Source organism: Hyperoodon ampullatus (assembly GCF_949752795.1).
Source record: "Hyperoodon ampullatus genome assembly, chromosome: 13".
NCBI lineage: Eukaryota > Metazoa > Chordata > Mammalia > Artiodactyla > Ziphiidae > Hyperoodon > Hyperoodon ampullatus.
In genome coordinates, this window is record NC_136926.1 from 26375464 (window position 1) to 26397355 (window position 21892).

The 21892-nt window shown below is 55.4% G+C and overlaps 1 protein-coding gene across 1 annotated transcript in view; it reads right to left on the reverse strand.

Annotated features, from left to right (window-relative positions):
• CABIN1 (calcineurin binding protein 1) overlaps positions 1 to 21892 on the reverse strand; it is a gene marked incomplete at its 5' end in the record, with an annotated part of 94829 nt that overhangs the window by 63496 nt on the left and 9441 nt on the right. Inside the window, 14 exons of the mRNA XM_079718154.1 lie at positions 1759 to 1904; positions 2086 to 2292; positions 3002 to 3163; positions 4815 to 4930; positions 9524 to 9680; positions 9776 to 10018; positions 12550 to 12744; positions 13999 to 14151; positions 14892 to 15079; positions 15588 to 15666; positions 16769 to 16986; positions 17482 to 17618; positions 19339 to 19507; positions 20512 to 20798. Coding sequence (XP_079574280.1) covers positions 1759 to 1904; positions 2086 to 2292; positions 3002 to 3163; positions 4815 to 4930; positions 9524 to 9680; positions 9776 to 10018; positions 12550 to 12744; positions 13999 to 14151; positions 14892 to 15079; positions 15588 to 15666; positions 16769 to 16986; positions 17482 to 17618; positions 19339 to 19507; positions 20512 to 20798 — 2457 coding nt within the window. The remainder of the gene's footprint in view (positions 1 to 1758; positions 1905 to 2085; positions 2293 to 3001; positions 3164 to 4814; positions 4931 to 9523; positions 9681 to 9775; positions 10019 to 12549; positions 12745 to 13998; positions 14152 to 14891; positions 15080 to 15587; positions 15667 to 16768; positions 16987 to 17481; positions 17619 to 19338; positions 19508 to 20511; positions 20799 to 21892) is intronic.

Genomic DNA, 21892 nt, shown 5'->3' on the forward strand with positions numbered 1-21892 from the left:
ACATCCCCCCACGATGGCTCTGAGGGGGAGGAAAGGGCCTGGTCCGCAGGCGTAACCTCATGACCTATAACCTCCCCGACCAACAGCACGGAGCAGCCCAGACTCCTGAGACCCCTGCCACCTAGCTTCTGCCGGATCCGCACTCCCCCCTGGGACCCTGCCCTCTCCAGCTCAGGCACCAGCAGCAAGATGGACAGCAAGGGGACCATGTGATGGATGAGACCCCATCATTCTGAGACCACCCCAGAGAAACTGCTGGTGAGAATGCAGGAACCTCTCTGAGGCACCAAGACCATTTCTGGGCCCTAGAAAGAGTCTGGAATTCTCTAGCACAGAGAACAGAAAAGGCAGCAATCACATGGACATGCTACCCTCCGCAGACTGACAAGTCTTCCACTACCGCGGCACAAACTTCAAAGCCAGCCCCTGGCATCCCTGGGCTGTGCAAGGTCAGGGGAACCTGGGCAGCTCACAAAGCTTCCAGGCACTTCCACTGCTCTCCAAGCGACCAGAGATGAGGGAGCAGGAGAGACCTGAGAGGACAGTGCAGGACCCTCCTCAAGAGGGGTCCTGAGCACCTTCTTCTCCAGGGGTGGGGCCTGGGAGAGAGCATGCTCTCTCCACCTGGGCAGCTCCTTCCACACCACAGCAGATGCCCACGTGCGTGCATGAGACCAAAACAGAAACCACCATCTCCTGTTGCAAATACAAGCAAGCAGAACACAGACACATTGTCACAAAAACTTGAAACGCTCCTCTGGGTGCTGCCAGGAGCCAGGCTCCCCCTTCCCTCAGACAGGTGGGTGTTGTCACTGTCACTTTTCAGACGTGGCAGCAGCAGGAAGTGAGCACTCAGCCAGCCTGAGTGCAGCTCTGATCCACCACCCCGGGCCACGCGACCCTAAGCCACTGCGACCCTGGGCCCCACGACCCCAGTCGGCAGCGACCACAGGGAGGACAGCCAGGGCCACCACCACACAGGCCCTTGCCTGGAGGAAACCACAGGCTGAGCAAGAGGGGCTGCGGGAGAGCCTTTCCCACAGCTGTGGGAGTCATGCGCTGGCTTCTCCACCTAGACCCCAGACCTCCTGCCCCGGCCAGGTGGGACCTGCCTGATAAGGCAGAGCCCTCCGTTCCCGACAACTCCCAGGAGGGCTGCCTATGGAGGCCACTCTGGACCCTTCAGACACAGGTCACCAGCAGAGAGTGGTCTCCTTCCGACCCTGGCCCTCCTAGGCGCAGCAGCCATCAGAAAAGATTCCCTCTCAATCAAGCGAGTCAGACTTTATGAGCTTAGCAGGCCCTTCACGAGGATCAGGCCGATCAGTACAATTTAAGAAGAGGCCGCCAGGGACCACTGGGAAGAAAGCATGAGCCTTACGTACGATGGGCTCTCCTGCCATCAATGCACTGCATCCCAGGAAGGAAGGAGCCCCCCTCCCCTGCCACCAAAGAAGAAAACAACCACAACGAAAGGCACTGCAGTGGAAGAAGCAAGAGTCCACCCAGCCGACTCCCCAGGGCTGCGGGCCGGGACCAGAAGGACACAGTTGCCTGCTTTGACCCTGCCCCCACCCCAGGGACTGGGGAAGAAGGCTCTGCCCTTCCTCACCTCTGCGGAGTGCCCACCTGCCCTCCCTTCCTTCTTCCTGGCCTCCTTGCTGTGGGCAGGGGAACCCCAAACCGCCCCGGGAAGAGCTCTCCGAGATGAGTCCCCAGCCTTCCCACAGCCGGCCTGCCCAGCACCCGGTGGCTGACCTATTGGGGCAGACGCAGATGTCGTGCATGTAGAACTTGATGGCCTTGGACTGCTCCTTGTTTTTGAAATGGTAATCAGCCAGGAGGTAGTAGAGCTCATTCACCACCGAAGGGGAGGGGTCGGCCCCTTCCGGGAGGCAGGGCACCTGGTAGGTGAGAGGGCAAGGGTGAGGGGACATGGAGCCAGGGACTTGGGTGTCACCAGGGTGCGACCAGGACCCTTCACTTCCCAGGGCCCTGCCAGCTGGCACAGAGCAGGGGAGAGGCCAAGGCACACAGGCGGAGGTGCTGGAGGAGACAGGACACGGCCGGCACACCAGCTCCTACCTCTGCAGAGGTGCCCTCGATGTAGGAGGAGACTTTGTCCAGGCTCAGGGCTGGCCGCTCTGTGCGGGGCACGATGGTGGCAATTCGCTTCAGGAGGTTGGCCAAGTCAGCGGACACGGTACTGGTCTTATAGCTGTCAAACTCAGGAAGGGTCTTGGGCTTAAAGTACTCGAACATGAACAGGGCATCCTCCCATATCAGATCCACCTGAAAGAAGGCAGAGGCAGGCCATAGTGCGGTCCAGGTATAGTGCACGGCGGGGAGTCCTTCTACGGAAACGCTCAGTGTCCAATGTAGACGAGGAGAGCCTCAAATGACTCCCACATACTTAAAACATCTGCTCGCTGACTGCAATCCCTAAACCCAAGTGTGTGACACAGAAAAGTGAACCAGCACCAACCCGGTCTTTATAGAGACAAACACTGGAACCGAGGGCTCGCTCTGAGTCCACATGGCCATGACAGAGGGCAGGTCACCTGGTTGCCAAATACTGACCAAGCGCTTGCTCTGGGCCAGGGCGCTCTGCATGCCACGGGGGTCACGGCGGGGACCCTGCCCAGAGTCGCACACACTTAGGGGATGGACTCCCTCAAAGAATAATTGACTGTGTTCAGGACCACTGAGGTAACACACCCACTAGCGGTCTGAAAACCAAAAACCAAAAAAACAGAAACCCTCTAAGGAATTATCTGCATTATTCAAATTGGGGGAAAAAGATCTACTGCAAAATTGCCATGCTGCATTTTTGAATGATTAGTCAACATTTATGAAACTAGTTCTTGCGAGAAAAGCAAGAACTTTCTTTGGTGGGACTAGTCCACCTGATGCAGCAAATCCCACCTCCCAACCCGACCCCCACCACCACGACAGCACCCCCACCAGGGGAGCCCAGGCCCTGTCCCCAGGGGGCCCTCACCTGCTGAGCTGAGTGCTCCTCCAGGTACCTGGCCTTGCTCTTCTTGCTGGGGTAGCTGTACAGGCAGTAGAAGCACTGCTCCAAGGCTGTCTCCAGCTCCTCCTTGTATGGGTGAGTGTCCTCAGAAGCGGATGCAGCAAGCTCCTTCTGGAGGACGCGCACCTAGGTGGTGGGCGGGCGGGAAGAGGCACCTGGGGGAGGGCCGGCAGCCGCCTGCACAGTGGGCCCATCAGCTCTGCTAACCTGAGGAGCTTGTCTGGGCCTGTGTCCTGGAACCGGCCTGCCACCCCCTTGGGAGCCATCTGGGCCCCGCTCTGCAGGGCGTGCTGAGGATTTGCCCAGCTTCCCTCCTTCCAGCACCGCAGGCAGTTTCTTGCAGTTTCTAGCTACACTTGTTCATTTAGACATTCATCTGCTCCCCAAATATCTACTGAGCACCGTCTTATGCTGGGCACATCGAGACACTGTCCCTGCCTTTGGGAAGCTCAGACTCCCGTGGAGGGGTGTGAATTAAAGTTATAATGTCAGACGATAAATCCCATTAGGGCCGAGGGAACCTCTCTCTGGCAGACAGACATTAGTGAGGATCTCAGAGGAGGTGAGTGATAGTCAGCTGGTCAATCTACAGAGGTCAAAGCAACGGCTACCATTATGATGCCCAACTATTAGCAAACATACATTCTTTTCAAGCATCCGCGGTATTTTTACCAAAACTAGACAAAAAGCAAGTCTCGACAAATACCAAGGACTAGGTATAATACAGACCACATCCTCCAAACATAATTCGATAAAATTAGAAATCAGTTACATAAAGATAGCAAATATCTCAGCCATAAAAAGGAACAAAATTGGGTCATTTGTTGAGATGAGGATGGATCTAGAGACTGTCATACAGAGTGAAGTAAGTCAGAAAGAGAAAAATAAATATCGTATATTAATGCATATATGTGGAACCTAGAAAAATGGTACAGATGAACCGGTTTGCAGGGCAGAAACTGAGACACAGATGTAGAGAACAAACGTATGGACACCAAGGGGGGAAAGCGGCAGGAGGGTCGGGGGGGTGGTGTGATGAATTGGGCGATTGGAACTGACATGTATACACTGATGTGTATAAAATTGATGACTAATAACCTGCTGTATAAAAAAATAAATAAAATAAAATTCAAAAATAAAAAAAGACCTTGTCATAAAAAAATAAATAAAAATAAAGATCGCAAATATCAAAACTTATGGCATGCAGCTAAAAATGTACTTGGGGAAAACTTATAATCTCCAACACACGTATTAGAAGGTGATCACTAAAATAAGCATTTACTTCAATAAGTTAGAAAAAACACGAAGCAAATCCAAAGAAAGTAAAAAATAAAGTGTCAATTAGTGAACTAGAAAGCAAAGAAAAAATAGGTCAATAAACCAATAACTGGTAGTTTGAAAAAACTAATTTCGATAAACCTCATAAAAGACTGGTTTTTCAAAAATGGAAAAGGAAGCATAAATAAATGATTTTAGCAATGAAAAAGGGGGCATAACTAGAGGTACTACAGAGACTTTTAAAAGCATCAGCAAATACCGTGAACAACTTTATGCTTACATGGACACTATTCCAAAAACAGAACTGACCATGGAAGAAAAAATCCAAATGAACCTAAAATCACTAAAAAAGAGAGTCAATAGTTTAAATTTTACTCCAAGAGAGAAGCGGGGAGAGAGAGGGGAAGAGAGAGAAAGAAAGCAAGAAAGCACGGGCACGCACTCTAGACCCGGGGTGACAATGGCCGGAGTAGGGCAGGAGCGCCCCAGCAGCACTTACGTAGAATCGCAGCAGGGCCCCGTCGGAGTTGCAACACCAGGCCCTCCGGCCCAAGTACTCATGGGCTGTGTTGAGCAGCATGAGGGAGGAAGGGAGCATGGGCAGATCGGCTGTCACTGGGGAAAGACCAGGCGACACACAGGGTCAGTGCCAGCACGGCTGGGAGCAGTGAGCCCCCCTCCTCTGTCTATACCAAGGGGCCGCAGAGTTCCCCCTCTTTCCTTTTTCATCTTTTTGTCTTTTAAAATCAGTAATGATGTGACTGGGTTTACTAAAGCAGTACATGCTTATCAAAAAACAATTCAGATCACACAGGACCGTATACAGAAGGAATGGTCTATCACCAAACAGCAGCACTGCCCACCCCCCCCCACCCCCCGCCCCCAATAACCAGGGCTGACATTTGGTGAACATCACTGGAAGCATCTTTCTATGCATGTATGAGACATTTTGAAAGAGACAAGTCATTTACGACAATGGAACCCATACTACACATACCATTGCTTAACTTAAAAATTCTTATATTTAGGTCTGTTTAACTACTACAGAAGGAAAAAGAACTACCAAATCTCAGTTAAATGTTTGTTCATCACTAGAACTATGACTAGTTCCTTAAAGATCCCTTGGTGTGTTTGAAACTCTGAGCCGTAACCCATCATGGTCTTATAACTAACGTTTTTAAAGAGGATTAGGACAGAACACATTAGGATAGAAAGTAATAGAAAAAACAGAATCAAGATTCTTTCATGAAATTTGTTTTGTACTTTTTAAAAAAATTATTTAATTTTATTTATTTTTGGCCGTGTTGGGTCTTTGTTGCTGCACGCAGGCTTTCTCTAGTTGCGGCGAGCGGGGGCTACTCTTCATTGTGGTGTGCGGGATTCTCATTGCGGTGGCTTCTCTTGTTGCAGAGCATGGGCTCTGGGCTCAGTAGTTGTGGCGCACAGGCTTAGATGCTCCACGGCATGTGGGATCTTCATGGACCTGGGATCGAACCTGTGTCCCCTGCATTGGCAAGCAGATTCTTAACCACTGCGCCACCAGGGAAGTCCTTTCATTTCCATTTTCAACAGCATCAAATGACTCTTACACCAGGTCAGTGATGGCTCTGTGGTAGCTTTTTCCTCCTCTCCCCCAGCTCCCAATCTGGTCATACATACTGCTTCTAGTTCAGTAGGGTTATAACACGTACATTCTGTTCTGCAGCCATAATCAGCCCGGCTGCTCTCTTTCGACTCTGATTCTAAGTGGATCTGGTGCTCATCGCAAGCTCTTTCCTGTGGCTTTTCCATCCTGACTCATGTTCGTTTACTGACTTCATCCTCCAGCCATGCTTCTAAGAAGCACTCAAGGAGCTGGAATCCACTGTAATTACAAATGACTGGCTACATGCCTGGGCCCACACTTTCCTGCCCTGAGAACCCTGCAGACATATGGACATGACCCCAACTGCACTGAACACTGCCAGGGAGAAATCTGAAATGAGCCCTGTTCTTTGTCCCATTAAGATAAATTGCTTTTTCAGTTTAGAAACCTGACAAGTCTTTACCCCTAAAATAGATCTTTCATCAGGATGCATCCTGATGTAGATTGTTGCATATCAACTTTTCTTGGTATATACTTTGAACCTGCAGATTCAGTGTTTATTACAATTCAGAGAACTCTTCCTGTATTTGACATCAGATTTCTTGCTGTCATCAGGGGCCCCATTCACCCTCACACTGGACCACCTCTGTCTTCCACATCTACCGCCTTCTCTCCAGTGCTGTTAGCTCTTAATCCGTCTCCCGCAGTTTCAGTCATATTCCCTCTGCTCCTCGCTGTTTTAGTTTATTAGTTTATAATGGTGAGATGTGGTTTGCAGCGTTTTCCCTTAGTTCTGCAGTTTTCCTTTTCATTTTATCCTGCTTACCGTCTTAGAAATTTTAACAAATGATTTTCTTGGGTCAATCACCCACAAGCCTCTGCCTCTGCTCCTTGCTGTATGCTTGCTTCCAGGCCTAGTTCACCTGTCTCTCGAATGGTGTGTTCCTTCTTCCCTTCCTGTACTCGATGCGGGGTGTGGGGTAGGGGTGGGCCATGATCTGTCAGCATGCCCGCCATGTCACCTCTCTCTATCCTGCTCATGGTCAGCCAGGGCGGCTCCTCGGACCACAGCAGCGCTGCAATCACCATGAAGGAATTTTCTGGGGCATCTCCCATAAAGAAGACCAGCCTGCCCTTCCTCGAAGCTGTGAGCTTGCAGCAGGTGCTGCTCTCAATCACTTTCCGCCACCTGTGTCTGCTGAGGGAAAAGAAGGGAGCTCGCTCGACCAGCTGCATCAGTCCACACTGGGGGACCAGGGTTTTGTCCTCTCTTCCGAGATCTCCTAAAAGTAGGATGGCTGCCCGGGGAGAGCAGTGCGGCCAGCACATGGCCCCAGCCAGCAGTTCCTTCGGCTTGGCTACAGCCGCGGGAGCCACATCCAGTGACTGAAGTGAGATGGGAGGGCAAAGGCCTGGCTTCCTCTGCCCGACATGCTACAGAGCCCCTGCCGGGGGCCGAGACGACGTCAGGATGCACCCTGTTCTCCCCGCTGCTTCCCGCTTCCTTTCACGAGTAGAGATTCCTAATATACCATCCCAACATCTGCTCCAGGGAACTCAGCATGCAACATTGCCCCACGCTGGGCCCTTACTGCCGGCCAGAGTGCCCTCCATGTAGTCTGCCACCAGGAGGGGCAGGACCCAGCAGCCCTTCCTGCCTCTGCCAAGGCCCAGGGCAATACAGGGGGCAGCCCCACTGGCCCACTCTCTACAGAACAGAGGACTCTGTCCACTCACCCTGTCCACTCAGTCCTCCTCCTGGGGGTGGAGGAGGGGATGGGCCACACCGGCGGCCAGTCCACCAGGATCTTTGTTTCCCTAGCCCACCCTTTTGAAGTTTATGGCCTTGGACTGTCCTCCTCCCCTCATTTGCTTACTGGCAGTTTTTTCAAAAACTATATTGTGGGGACTTCCCTGGTGGCACAGTGGATAAGACTCCACACTCCCAATGCAGGGGGCCTGGGTTCGATCCCTAGTCAGGGAACTAGATCCCACATGCATGTCGCAACTGAGTTCGCATGCCACAACTAAGGAGCCCGCCTGCCACAACTGAGACCAGGTGCAACCAAATAAATAAATAAATAAATATTTAAAATAAACCAAAAGAAATCCTGTTACTAAAATAACAAAAAAGCAAACAAACAAAAAAAAACCTATATTGTGCTTGCATAATTAATTAAGAGGAGACTCTTAATTAGGTGTAAACCTTAATTTTTTTTCACCACTGAAGTTTTTTTGTAAAACACAGAGGCACTATTTGTCAAGCACTCTAAAGATAACCGTTCTAAAAATGTATCCAAAAAAATCAATTCAGCAGAAGCAAAAAGGCGTGCATGAGGTATTGATTAAAGAATGACCAGTAAGAGAGAAACACCGCTGCCCTGAGAGTTGGGCAAAGCAGGGCACCTCTCCTAGCATCGCGAAGACAACGGAACACAGCCACACAGCTTATGCACGGGGGCGAAAGTCTTTCTCGGTCTGGCTCCTTGCCAAGTCCAGCCACATGCCCAGCCCTTCCGGGTTCCTGCCCAGCTGCCCCATCGCTTCCCGGCCCCCCATCAGGCCTCAGGCATGGCACTGTGGGTGCTGCTAGTGGTCCCGTCTGTCGCCCCCACTGTGAACCTTTCCAGGCCAGAGGTTCTCACCCACGGAGGCCTGACAAGCAGAGAGCAGCTGACAGACACCTGCAGAGTGAAGCACTTGGAGCAAGAGAGCAAGTGGAAGGAAGGCAAGCTGGTGTGGGCTCCGTGGTTGTGGCCACACAGCTGACTTTCCTTCCTGTGCGCTTTGCTGATCTGTCAAATGACTGAGGAAAACCCCCCCAATAAATTCAATTTTAAGCTGGCTGAATATACACATAAGTACGTGTATTGTAATCATAGCTATATAAAAAGTATACGTATATCAGCCAAGTTAAGATTGAAAATGCGAGAAAACCAAAGGAATAAAGTCCATTCGGTAGAGCTACACTCTTTGCTTAAATGTCATTTAGCTGTTGGATTTTGATGTCATTTCTTCCACCGACCACATTTCCCACCACTGTGCTGACCCGGCTCAAGTGCCATCTCCACACAGGGTCCTGGCTCGCCCCTGCGGCCTCTGCACTCGGCACCAGCACCCCTCGTGCCAGCAATGACCTGCCGTGGCAACGATGGCTTTACTGCCCCATAGGTCCTCCAACAACCCTGAGATGGTGCCACTATCCCCAGAGTGGACGGGGGGAACAGAGGCTGGGGGTTGCCTGACTGGCCCATGGTCACATGGCCAAGAAGTGGAACCTGTGCCTGCTTGCCCCGTGCTGCCCTCCAGCTGCCCAGGCCCACACCCACGAGGGCCCACAGGCTGCGCAGGGACTGGAGGAGCTGGCGGCACGAGGCTCCCAGAGCAGGCCCACTCCTCACGGTGCTCGTCACCTGCACCCGACGTGAAACACTGCACAGGCCACGGCCCCGCCCCCACCGCATGGTGGGGAGCCTCTGCCTCCATCCAAGTGCCATGAAACATCTGCTGCCCGAGCCCAAGCCCACTCACGGTGCCTGGACAGGGCTGCAGGGCCCTGAGGCAGAGACGAGAGGCAGGGACACCGGGCTGAGGGCCATCCCCACCGGATCGTGTCCCCACACCTTCATCTGCCGGGCTCTGGAGCTGCTGCTGGTGGCACAGGGAGCGGAAGCTGTCCTCTTCCTGCCGGATGATGCGGTGCAAGATGATCCAGGGCAGCACCGAGGACACGTGGGGCTCCTTGGGCTCCTCCTGCACAGCCATGCTGCAGTCGATGACCTGGGGCGATGGGGCGTCACTGTAGGGTCAGCTCCCCCCAGGGTGCGTCCTCAGGGCCAACCGGGCTGCGGGCGGGCAGGAAGGAGCCGGGTTACCTGGATGAGGTTGTTGGTGAGACGGGTGAGGCCAGCGGCGGAGGATGAGTCCCTCAGGATGCTGCCACTGCTGTCTGCTGAGAGTGCCTGCTCGATGCCCAGCAGCAGCTGGGTTACCGTGGCCACCCACTCCTCCTTGGCGGCAGCCTCAGTGGCATTAACCATCTGCTGGACCGCCTCATTCAGAGCCACGTCAGAGCACTCGAAGCACTGACGGTGGTCCTCCAGCCGGAGCAAGGAGTCCTGCATGAGGGAGGAGGGGGCAGGAAGGCGCTGTGAGAGCTACGGCCACACTCGCCACGCTTGGCCCCACAGGGGCCCAGGGCATGCAGAGCAGGCCCGCCCACCTCGACCGCCCTCTGAGGTGACAGACAGGCAGAAACGCACCTGAACGCAGATCAAAACCACCCCCAACATAAGAGCCTTAACTTCCAGGAAAAAGGGACCTGTGTTTCTTTAGGGAAAGCCAGCACCGAGCAGGAGCTGCTGAGGTGTGAAGCCCACAGGGGCAGAGGTGGAGGCCGCAGGCTGGAGCCAACCCCACCTGATCAGAACACGCAAGGGGCTGGTTGACAGAAAGTCAGAGACAAGACAAGGACCCATCACTCTAATGTGACATGATCCCCAGTGCTTGAGGCCAGAAAGAGCCAAAAAGCAGAAGAATAACTGCCAACAAATGAGGAGAGCAGATCACCACTGACTGTGGCAAAAGACCATCCACCCAAAACAGAAACCATCAGAAATAAAGGGAATGCAGTGAAGTGGCCAGATTTAAAATAAACACGCAAAAATCAACAGGGTTCCTATAAACCATAAACGTAGTTAGAAGACATAATGACCAGCAAAAATGTCCTGCTCAAACAGCAACCCAAAGTATCAGGACTAAGAATCAACACAACCATGAGGAGACTGTACACTTACATTGAAGAATGTGGCAGGCAGCTCATCTACACAGGGAGACCGAGCCTCCTGCATATCCCAGAGAGGATTCCAAGTCAGACCCCCACCCTACGAAAGCTAGGTGAAGCGGGTTACACGCAAGCATGAACCCAACACCTAACACTGCAGGAAGAAGCAAGGCGCACAGGCCTCTGTCTGTCTGTTGACACGCCCCCTGCAGCCTCCCTTGTGGAGAGTAGGTTCTGTCAGGGGGCCTCCCCGCTGCCCGGTGTCAGGCACACTGTGGGAGCTCCATCCTGTGTGTGCAACAACTGGATGAATGTTGTTCTAGCCTCGAAAAGGCTTTCTAAGCATAATGAACAAATTCACCACTGTTTGAAAACATCAAGAGATTTAATGACCTAAAAATTCAAAACTTATGTACGTCAAAGAAAGCACAAGCTGCAACTTAAAAGCAGACAACAAACTGGGAAAAAACATTCGATGAGAAAAAGATTAATATCTCTAATATATAAAAAGCATTCCAAATCAATAAGAAAACACACCCCCTCAAGAGGAAAAGGAGCAAAAACCAGCATTTTCTCCAGCACTCGGCCTAGGCCTCATCTCGGGCTTCAGCACCGTGCGGTGCCTCCCCAGCAGCAGGCCCCTCCCCTGGGGCCCCCCCACCCACTTTGCCCAGGAGCTCCAGACCACAGAGCAAGACCACCTGAGCCACTGAGCTGGCCTGTCCCTGGCACACTCAGCTGTCCACCTCACAGCCACTGGCGCTGAGGTCATCACAGCTCATCCCCTGCCCTCCTCTCCCCATTTTTCCCCTTTCACCTCCGCTTGTTCCCAGTCACACCTCTTAACCATTTCCCAGTTCAAGAAAGTCAGTTCAGAAAGCCCGGGAGGGGACTTCCCTGGCGGTCCAGTGGTTAAGACTTTACACTTCCACTGCAGGGGAAGCAGGTTCGATCCCTGGTCAGGTAACTAAGATCCCACATGCTGTATGGTGTGGCCAAAAAAATTTTTTTAAAGGTTAAAAAAAATAAAAATTTTTAAAAAGCCCGGGAGAAGACTGGGCTCTCTCCCTAGACTGAAGAGGAAGGACCCAGTGAGATAATAAATCAAAGCCCACCCCACACCACTGAGCACATCCTGTGTATCATCTTCCACATCCATCTCCACGCGTCCCAAGGATGGCGGCAGCGGCCACTGCCAGCACCCAGCTGGGGCTTGCCACATGCCAGGCGTGATGCCCACACACGCCAGCTCATGAAACTCCACAGCAGGCCTCTGAGGTACAGACAATAACCATCCCCGCTCCGGAGACAAGACGCTGAGGCACGGGGAGGCTGAGTGACCACGCAGCCCAGCAGAGGCTTGGTGCCCGGCCAGCTCTCAGCAGGGGTTCACGTGCTGAGGAGGGGGGCATGGAGGGAGCCGACAGGGCACATGGGCCTCACACACCACACTCGTGTTCCTTTCCTTCAACTACTTGATCCTACAGGACTATTTACCTTCTCTTAATTCTTTACATTGTATAGATATTTTATCAATTTTATATGTACTCAATAGTTAATTTAAAAAGCAAGGAACAACAGGCAGATGAACCATCAGGTGGATGGATGGCTAAGCCCTGACTAGTCTCCCTTCCCCCTCTGCCACGTGGAAGTTCAGAGCCTGGCGCAGGCTCACCTTGATTGAGCCCAGCAGACCCCTAGGTTCCAATTCCCGCCCCCGTATATTCTCACCACGTCTTCCCGGTGCCCGAGGGGGCGGATTTTACTCCACTTCTCTCTGCTTTCTCCAGGGCTGCCTCCAAGCCCCCCGAGAAGAAACTCCGGCCAAGCAGAAGGCACAAGCAGAAGGGCCGGGGCAGCACACACCTGCAGCAGCAGCAGCTGGGCCGGCCTCTCAGGCACAGATGTCATGAACTCCAGGTGTTTGGCCCGGTCAAACCCACTGGGGCACAAGGTGGGGCGGAGCAGGCGCACGACGGCCTGGTGGTCGCCAGCCTCATACAGCCGCTGAGTCTCCTCCAGTGACTGGCACCGTTCCAGCGACCTCAGGTTCTTGTCGATCTGGAAAAGGCCCAGAATCACTGCCTGACGACCAAGCCCTCACGGGCTCCCTGAATGCAGCCAGAGTTTTGCATTTTTAAAAAAATTAATTTATTTTATTTTATTTATTTTTTATTTTTGGCTGCGTTGGGTCTTCGCTGCTGCGTGCGGGCTTTTCTCTGGTTGCGGCGAGCGGGGCCTACGCTTCGTTGCGGTGTGCGGTCTTCTCATTGCAGAGGCTCCTCTTGTTGTGGAGCATGGGCTCTAGGTGCGCGGGCTTCAGTAGCTGCAGCGCACAGGCTCAGTAGTTGTGGCTCACGGGCTCTAGAGCGCAGGCTCAGTAGTTGTGGCGCATGGGCTTAGCTGCTCCACGGCATGTGGGATCTTCCCGAACCAGGGATCGAACCCGTGTCCTCTGCATTGGCAGGCGGATTCTTAACCACTGCGCCCCCAGGGAAGCCCCCCAGAGTTTTGCATTTAACAGACCCAGCCGAGAAGTATTAACAGCAAGTAAATACCTTATAAAATACTTTATAAATAGTATTTCTATTAAGGGCAAGGCATTCAAGTCTTTGAAGAACGAATATACCAAAAAACAAAACTACCACAGAAGCAGAAGGGCTCCAGAAAGTGTCTGTGAAAATAGTTAGACAGCCTCATGGCCACAGTTCAGCGAACCAGACTCTTAGAACCGTGGAGCATAGGGCTTCAGAGACCTAGGGAGCCCAGGCCAGAGGCTGGCACACACCACCAACCCCCAGAACCTTCTCCTCACAGGAGGCCTGCAGGATACAGGCAGCAGGGGCACTGCACTAGGCCTGGCCCTGAAACCACTCTGCAAGAGTCTGAAGGCTTTCAGCCAATGTGAATGTGTCACAGATGTGGAACTGTGGGCATGCGGGCAGAGGCTGCACAGTGAGGACAGGATTAGAATCACATACCGCTGACCCACCCCAGGGCCAGAGCAGCAGTGGTCTGCTTCTGCGGGGCTTTTCCTCTCATTCCTCTGGGGCTGCTGCCACACGCAGGCCAGAGAACTGAGCAAGAGCCATTCTCCACCCTGTGGGCAGACACCTCCACCCCGGCTCCCAGCCACCGGCCCCCAGAGGAGCGCTCCATCAGGGGGTGTGCCTGCGAGTCCGTGGCACCCTGTGCCTCAGAGCTGCCTCTCCTGGGTCCCACTCTGCCCTGCTCAGCACGTGGGCCACTCTCCTAGTCCGTACGGACAGGTCAGGCCTTTGACCAAGAAAACACCATTAAAAAGCTCCCACTCACCTCCTCCAGGGAGACGACTGAGTCATTGTGGAGGTTGGGCAGGCGGATCACGACGTCTCTTTGCTCGGCTCCCGCCGCAGCCCGGGCAGCAGCAGAGCTCTGCAGCATCTCCGTGCAGATGTCATAGTTCTCCAGGGCCTGCTCCATGTCTCCCTGGGCAGAGGAGGGGTACTCGCTGTGCTGCACCAGGTGCCTGCCCCCTGAGCCCACCAGACTGAGGGCACCATGAGGGTGGTTTTAGCCAACTACTACCATATCCCCTCTACAGAGGGGGTGGGGCTTAGTAAGTACCTGCTGAATGAACGCATGAACGAATGATTCACACTACAGCTCCAAGGGGAGCATCGTGACCCTCGTGGTGGCAGTGAGGACACCGGGACACCAGAGCAAGGCTGAGTATCTATTCCAAATCTTGAGCAAAGCTGGCAGAGCCGCGACTGTACCCAGGCATGTCCCAGCTCCAGAACCGACTGTGGGGCACTGGCTGCCACAGTGTGCAAGGGGCTGGGGGACAGCCAGCCCTCCTGGGCCCTCCAGACAAGCTCCATTCACACAGATGGGCAGTGATTCCCTCCCAAAAAACTCTGCACCCATTTGCACACACACTCAGGCTCTCTCAGGAAACATAAGGAAGGGGTCAAGGCTCCAAAGCAACCTCGCTGGGTCTACAGGGGGCCCATGAGGCCCCTCGTGGCGCTACAGCTGTGCTGATGGTGGGCGTCGGGATTTCTGAGATGCTGCACGTTCCCCACCACATCCCACCTCCTCATGCAGAGCCCAGTGCCCAGGCAGGTGCCACACGTGCGCACACACACCCTCCACCACGCAGCCAGCCCTCTCCCCTCCCTCCGGGTGCCAGCGCATCTTCCCCAAGCAGCCGACCACAGACCAACCTGCAGCGCCAGGAACCGCGCCTTCAACCAGTACACGCGGACCACAAACTCCAGCCAGCCATCCTCAAACAGGTCCCGCTGGGACGAAGCAAACGACAGCTGCAGGAGGTCCCCCAGGAAGTGGGCTCCCGGGAAGTCGGGCCCGAACCTGCCACTCACCACACCCGCAGGGCAGTTCCGAGGAGACACTGAAAACCATCAAGCCGGAAGGAGTCAACCGCATGTGCGGGGCCCAGACACCCTTCTGCTCCCTGAGGTTGCCCCCAGCCCTGAGCCCTTGGATCCTAACAGCCCCCGAGCGGCAGAGAGCCAGCTGGGCTGGATGGGGATATGGAGACCCTGGGGCTAGAGGCCCTCATCCGGCAGACTGATCTGGAACATATCTTTGCTCACCAGGTGGTGGTTTAAGTCAGAATGATCCACGTCACCTGGGACAATGACTGGGGACACATAAAGTATCAGGTGATAACCTGAGAAAACGGAAATGTCACGTCCCTCATCCTGAGTAACAGAAGCAGGCAGGTGGCTCCCTTGGGGCTCAGCTGCTTCTCAAAGGCCCCGGGTCTTTCCTGGCCTGACAAGCTGACCCAGGAAATGTGCCCCCTGTAGGTGTGACTCAGCCCCCCACTCCTGCCCCTTCCCGGCTGCCGAGGGTCCAGAAAAGTCGCCCCACACAGAACACGGAAGGTCGCCTACCTGCAGAGCTCCGGCCCTTGGTCAGCAGCCACTGGTCCAGCTGCAGCTCCATGCAGGAGAGGGACATCAGCATCATGTCCTGCAGGACGGGCGCGGATGGTCAGGAACAGGGTCACATAGGTCAAGGGCAGGGGATGGAACGAACCTAAACTAAAATTTACTATGATAAGAACATCAAGTTTCCCTCTACCTACTTTCCATTTCATAAGTGGTAATCACTGGCTTCCTACTGGGACATAAGGAGAGGCACATGGATCTACACTGGAACAGACTCGGGAGGACCCGGGAGACCCGCCTTCAGTCCTCGAGGACTGTCCTATGGAAGAGGCAGCCCTGCCACCTGCCGAGCACCAGGCACTCAACCCTGACAGCCCCCAGGGTGGGCGCGTCATTCCCTGGGTGGACCAGGAAGCTGAGACTCAACAGTAAGGAGGCGCCAGCCTGGCCAACGGGCACAGCTGGGAAATAACCAAGCTGGTCTGTCTAGGGACCAAAGCCTTGGCCCCTCCGCCGCTCCACCCTGCTGGGACATAAGGAGAGGCATGTGGATCTACACTGGAACAGACTTGGGATGACCCAGGAGAGTCTGGGCAGGCGGGCCTGGGCAGATGCTGCCAGGAAGCAGTCCTTGGGGTGTCCCACTGGAGGCTGCACCGCCAGGGGCCCCTGACCCACATGGCCCTGAGGACCTGTGAACCTGGAGCTCCTCCACCTCTGTGCTCCCAGCAAGAAATACCACCCAGGGGGCCCTGAAAGCTCCCAGTGCTGCCTCCTCAGAAGCGGCCTGCCTCCTCTCACGGGAGAAGGGGCCAAAGCACCCTGGCTCCCTTGGCCCTGGGAGGCACTGAGTGCAAGAGCCTGGGCTGCAGAGGGCAGTGCGTAGGCTCGGCCCCCACAGCTGGCAGTCCCCAGCACCCCTTCGGCAGCAGCCTTCCTCCACCTCTGCACTTGTGTCTCCTCACTTGTTGAAAAAACGGGTAGCGACGGTCCCTGGTGCCTAGAACACAGCAAACCTCCACCTTGCAGCCTCTCCGCTGCTCTCCTCCCGCTCGTAAACCTCCCTCCCCCGTGACCCGCCCCCCATCTCAACCCCACACCTCCGCCTGCAGTTGCAGCCCAAGTCCCCTGCCTACGCCTGGCCCCCGCCTGGCCCCCGCCTGCCCGCCGCCCGGCCAGCCAACCTGGATGTGCCTGTCGCCGCAGTCCCTGAGCAGCGGGTTGGGCAGGCTGGCGCTGTGCCTCCGCCAGCTGTGGTAGATGCTGAGCACGACCTCTGCCAGGCCCGGCGGCCAGCGCAGCAGGAACCTGCGGCCCATGCTCTTCAGGTAGCGCATCATGAGCTCCAGGATGCCCCCGTTGCTCAGGTTCCCCAGCAGGAAGGCGTGCACGTCTTGCTTCTCTGCCCGGAGTGGGGGAAGTGACAAGACTTCAACAGAGGACCCTCCGTGCCAGGGGCCCCATTTTGTTCGGGAGATGAGAGCGGGCGTCAGCGGGAAGAGCCCATGTGCCCCAGGGGGGCGCTGAGGGCAGGCCTCACGGCCGTGGGCACACCTATCTGAACCTCCAAGGCCCAGGCGGGTACGAGAGGGCTGACCCCTGGGTGTGGCCTTGTACAGCAGCACAGCTCCTGGCCATACCCAAGAGCTGCGATGTACCCATTCGACCGGCAAAGCCCGCACCCCTAGGGGAGCACGGTGGAGTGTGAGCCAGGACACTCCAGCGCACCCCCTTCCTCCAGCTGACCACAGACCTCAGGCAGGACAAAGCCAGGCAGCCCCTGGACCACCCTTGAAAAACCACCCAGATCTGTCCCCCCAGCACGCGGCCTGAGCGGGTTCCAGGAGAATGGGAGGAAGGAGTCCTCACAGCACTGCCCGTGGTGCCCGGGTCCTACCAGATTCCATGAACGTGGCTGAGTCGAAGGACAGCCTGTGGGGCCCGACGCTTGGGAAGTTCTCCAGTTTGGCTTCTGACGGGACTTCGTAGTTACTAAAGGGATCGTCTTCCTCCTCGGGGTCCAGCTTTCTTAACCTGCATGGAACACACTGAACTCGCAAAGGCCACGGCGCATGTCCCAACACCTTCCCCTGAGAGAGAGGAGAGCTGAGCCAGACCCAAGGCTGGCCCCAGCCCCACGGAGAGCTAGAGACAGAGGCCGAAAGGCTCCACTTGGGCAGCACAGTCGGCCAGGCCTCCAGGTGCCACGGCCCAAGGAAGGCCTGGGGGACGAGGAGAAAGTGGGTGGGTGGGTGGCCCCTCCACAGCTCCTCATAGCTCTCTGAGCCCAGGGAGGCCTCTCCCAGCAGGCACCACACCTCAGACCCCCCCAGGGACTCCACTTTAGCAGAGTCCGCCACCTCGCCGAGGATGGACAGGTAGGCGCCTCCTGACATCCTGGTGTACAACTGCACGCCCCTGCCCCAGGGACCACGCCCAGCAAGCCACCATGTGCCCCTGCCTGACGATTCGAGGAAGCTGACGTGAAAACCACACAGGAAACCAGCAGTTGAAATAAAGAATAAAAAAGAAGGTAGACACTACTCCACACGAAGCCGGCTGGGGAGCAAGGCCCTGGGCAGGGCAACAAGTGGAGGGGAGATGGGGAAATGGTCCTTGGGCCCCTTGGCACCTCCTCTTCGCAGCCCTCGGAAGGGAGACCTGCTTTTGGAGGGGCGGCTAGGAAGGAACTGATCAGAGAGCCCGCGTCCTCCACTCACTGAGAACAGCTCCACTTCTGAGCATTTCCCTCTCACCACACAAAAACGGAAAGGCAGCAAATTAGGAAAATCAGGAACCTTGTGGCAAAACAGATTTACAATCCACCTAAAGCCCCTGGCTCCTCTTCCTCCTCCTCCACTTGGATGCGTCACCATTGAAACCTACTGTCACGAGCCAAAATGCCAGCTGAGGACTCCTGGGACACATGCTCACGTAACACACGTAGTTACCTCCCAAACTCCACTCCAGTAACCGGGAAGGAATAAAATGGAGTCACAGGGGGTAAGAGAGGAAGCCCCAGCTGACAAGACATGCCCACCAAACGTTAGAAGGCAGAGAGATGCCCGACCAGCAGAGACTGACTGCTCTCTGCCCTCAGTGAGGGCATTAAGAAGTCTGGCACTGGCACCATAAACCCCAGGAAGGCTCAGGCATCAAGGTCCCGGAGCGTCTGAGGGAGGTGACAGGGCAAGGACCAAAAGCACGGGGGCTAGCGAAGACCTAGGGGAGGAGCACTGGGGCGCAGCCCCCCAGCTCCACGTAGCCTGGCCCATCTCCTCCCGGGAGGCTCCTCTGAGGAACACCGCGAACCAGTGAAAGCAAGGGATGACTCCTGAGCCCACCATCCACCTTCTCAGAGTTCGAGGGAACCCTGCCGAGCCTGGAGAAGCCAAGCAGGCGCCCTCCCTGAGCGCAGGGGGTCCCTTCCACGGGCCGTCCCCACATCTGCACCTGAGGAGCAGCAGCCCCAGGCCTCCTGGCAACAAGGGAAGGCCTGGGGGCGTAAGCGGGTCACCTCCAGCTCCAAAAGACACAAAACTCACGGTTCCTGCCTTCAGGACATTCAGAGGCAGGAGAGGCAAGAAAACCCAAGCCCCCAATCCAGGAAGACCTGAGCGTTGGCCGTTTGTACAGATGTTACAAGACGACGGAGGACATGCCTGGAGGGGAGGGCGACCACGGAACCAGAGACGTGACAGGAGGCAGGAGGTTTGTGTGCTTCCTTCGCTAAAACAGAAAAAGTGCACTGTACCTGGACGGCAAGAACTTCACCAGCAGCTCCTGGAAGTCCACCTTCTCTTCTTTTTTGCACTTAGTGTTTCGGACGCGGGCAGACCGCCGCTTCGCCGTCTCCCCGCTCTCCTCAGAAATCTTCTTCCGCTTCACCCCTTTCTTGGATTTATCTCCTCCAGAAATATCACCTTCACAAAGAGAGCACGTTGAAATCTCACAAGAGGCAGGCTAGGGAAATGCACCGCGAGGCACTCGGTCCCTTCCTTTATAATAACCCTGCCTGCAGGTTTAACCTGTGGCTTCTTTGACATTCAGGAAATCTCCTGTCTGCTCTAACAAGGAGCCTGGGAAAAGTCCATTCCAAACTGCTTAAGTCTCACCCCTTTCTCCAACTCACAGAGCCCAAAAGCCAGATCTCAAGGCTACTTTCCACACCTATAGAACGCCAGGGTCTCAGAGTCAAATGCCCCATCCCCCTGCCCCTCCCACTGGCTGGCCTGGGATGGAACAGAGCAAGTAGCAATGACACTGACTCTGTCCATCGCCATGGCCCAGTGACATGATGTGGGCAAGAGAGTCGCATAAATCATACAGAGAGGAGAGGGGTGTCATGTATGATTAAGTTAAAAACAATCATATACAGGTTCATTCAGAAACTTCCTTAACTGCCAGATATTCTTCATCGGTGACACAAAAATCAAGGAAAGGCTCAGGAACTTTAGTCTGAAATTCTTTTACAACTCCAATGATAATAGAAACCAATAAAACCATTCCAACATATACTACCGCATACGGCGGTAACTATGCTGACTGCTTCTTAAAGCTAAAGAACTCAGAACATCAGTGCACAGCAGCACTGGGTGCAGGGCGTAAGCCAGCAACTGAGTAGAACCAGCAGAGGGACCCGCCAGCTCACAGGTCACAAGCAGGAGTAAACTCTACCCCAGGACTGAGCAACTGGGCATCGAGTGGTCTGAGGAGCTGTATCCCTGAGGCCAACCCCTTCCCTGCAGGGGCCCCAATGCAGAAGCCACCCCTGACGAGAGAGGCCCTGCGAGCAGGCCCAGAGGTTCCCCTGTGGGGCCAGGAGCAGCAGCAGGACCCGTCCCTCTGGAGAGGCCAGGGCACCCCGACTCTCATTCATGCTCAGCAGACGGGGTCTCTCCCGAAACCAACCCCAAGGCCTGCTCACCCGCGGGGATGCCCGTCTCCAACAGGCTGGGGCTGTGCAGCAGGAAGCTGGCCGTGGCCACGGGGGCGTAAGAGAGCACAGGCTCTGCCACGGTCACCTCGGGGTTGGCGTTGACAGGGCTCGGCTGGATCACGCTGACAGGTGCCACCACGGCAGAGGACACCAGGGGCTGGCCGGGGTCCTGGTAGTCAGACAGGTCGATCCTCTTGCCAAGGCTGGGCCGCGGGGGCTCGCAGGTGGTGAGGTGGTGGTACGTGGCCAGCAGGCTCTCCCCGAGGCACTTCCAGCTGCAGGGAGAGGGTCACCGCCCGGGTCAGCACACAACACAGGGTGCCCGGAGCTCAGGGCCGCCATCTCCATGAGGGCGGGGTGGTCTCAGTTTACTGATGGCTGAGGTGGAGCAGCGGAGCTGGAGCAGAGCCCGCACCCACTCCACTGCCCGCAGGAGAAGCCCTGAGGCATCTCAGCCCCAGGCCCCTTCAGACCTACCAGGAGAAACCACAGACTCACTCAAAAACCCCTTCTCTACAAGGTCGAATCTTTAAAACGATGGTGTCGTTGTCCTGTTGCCACTCGTCTGGTTTTCTGGGGGAGGAATACTGACAGGGATATGGTCCAAAGGGGCTGAACAGCTCCTGGGCCGGGGCTTGCTGGATGCAAACCGAGACTGTCGTGTGTTTTGTTGTGTGTAAGTTGTGTTGTGTGCCCTGTTGTGGTGAGGTGTAGCATGTGTTATGTTGTATGCTGTCTGTTGTTTTGTGTTTTACATGTAGTCATGTGTTGTGTTGTATGTCATGCTGTGTTATGGTATGACACAGTGTAGCATGACGTACTCACCCTTCCAACCCTGAACAGCTTCCCAGGCCCTCAGACTAAAAACCAAAGCCTCCGCCTGTCCCCTCAGTGGCGCCCAGCCTCATCGCACCGCCGCAACCCCGCCCCCTCCCCCGCCCGCCCCCTGCACTCTCCCCTCGCTAGCTTGCTTTCAGTTCTGCAAACAAAACCACCCCCCACATACCACAGGGCCTTTGCACAGGCTTCCCTCTGCCTGGAAACAACACCCCACTCACACCTCCCAGCTCCTCTGCCTGATCCATGCCCACGCCTCCACCAGACTCCAGCTCTGGCCCTAAGCCTTCCCCAACCCCTGGAGCAGTGCAGACCCCCTTATGAGCTCTCGGTGCTGTGCTTCTCTCCTCGAGGGGCCCGTCAGCTTTGCACATGTGCCCCTCCTTCTGGTGACTGAGTACCCCTGGGACTGCCTCCAGTTTCCTGGGAAACCCAAACGTGCAGGAACGAACAAGTAGGAGCAGTAACGTGGGTCAGAACCAGCCCCTCCTGCGTGCTGGCTCTGCACGACCCCCGAGCACTCGATTCAATT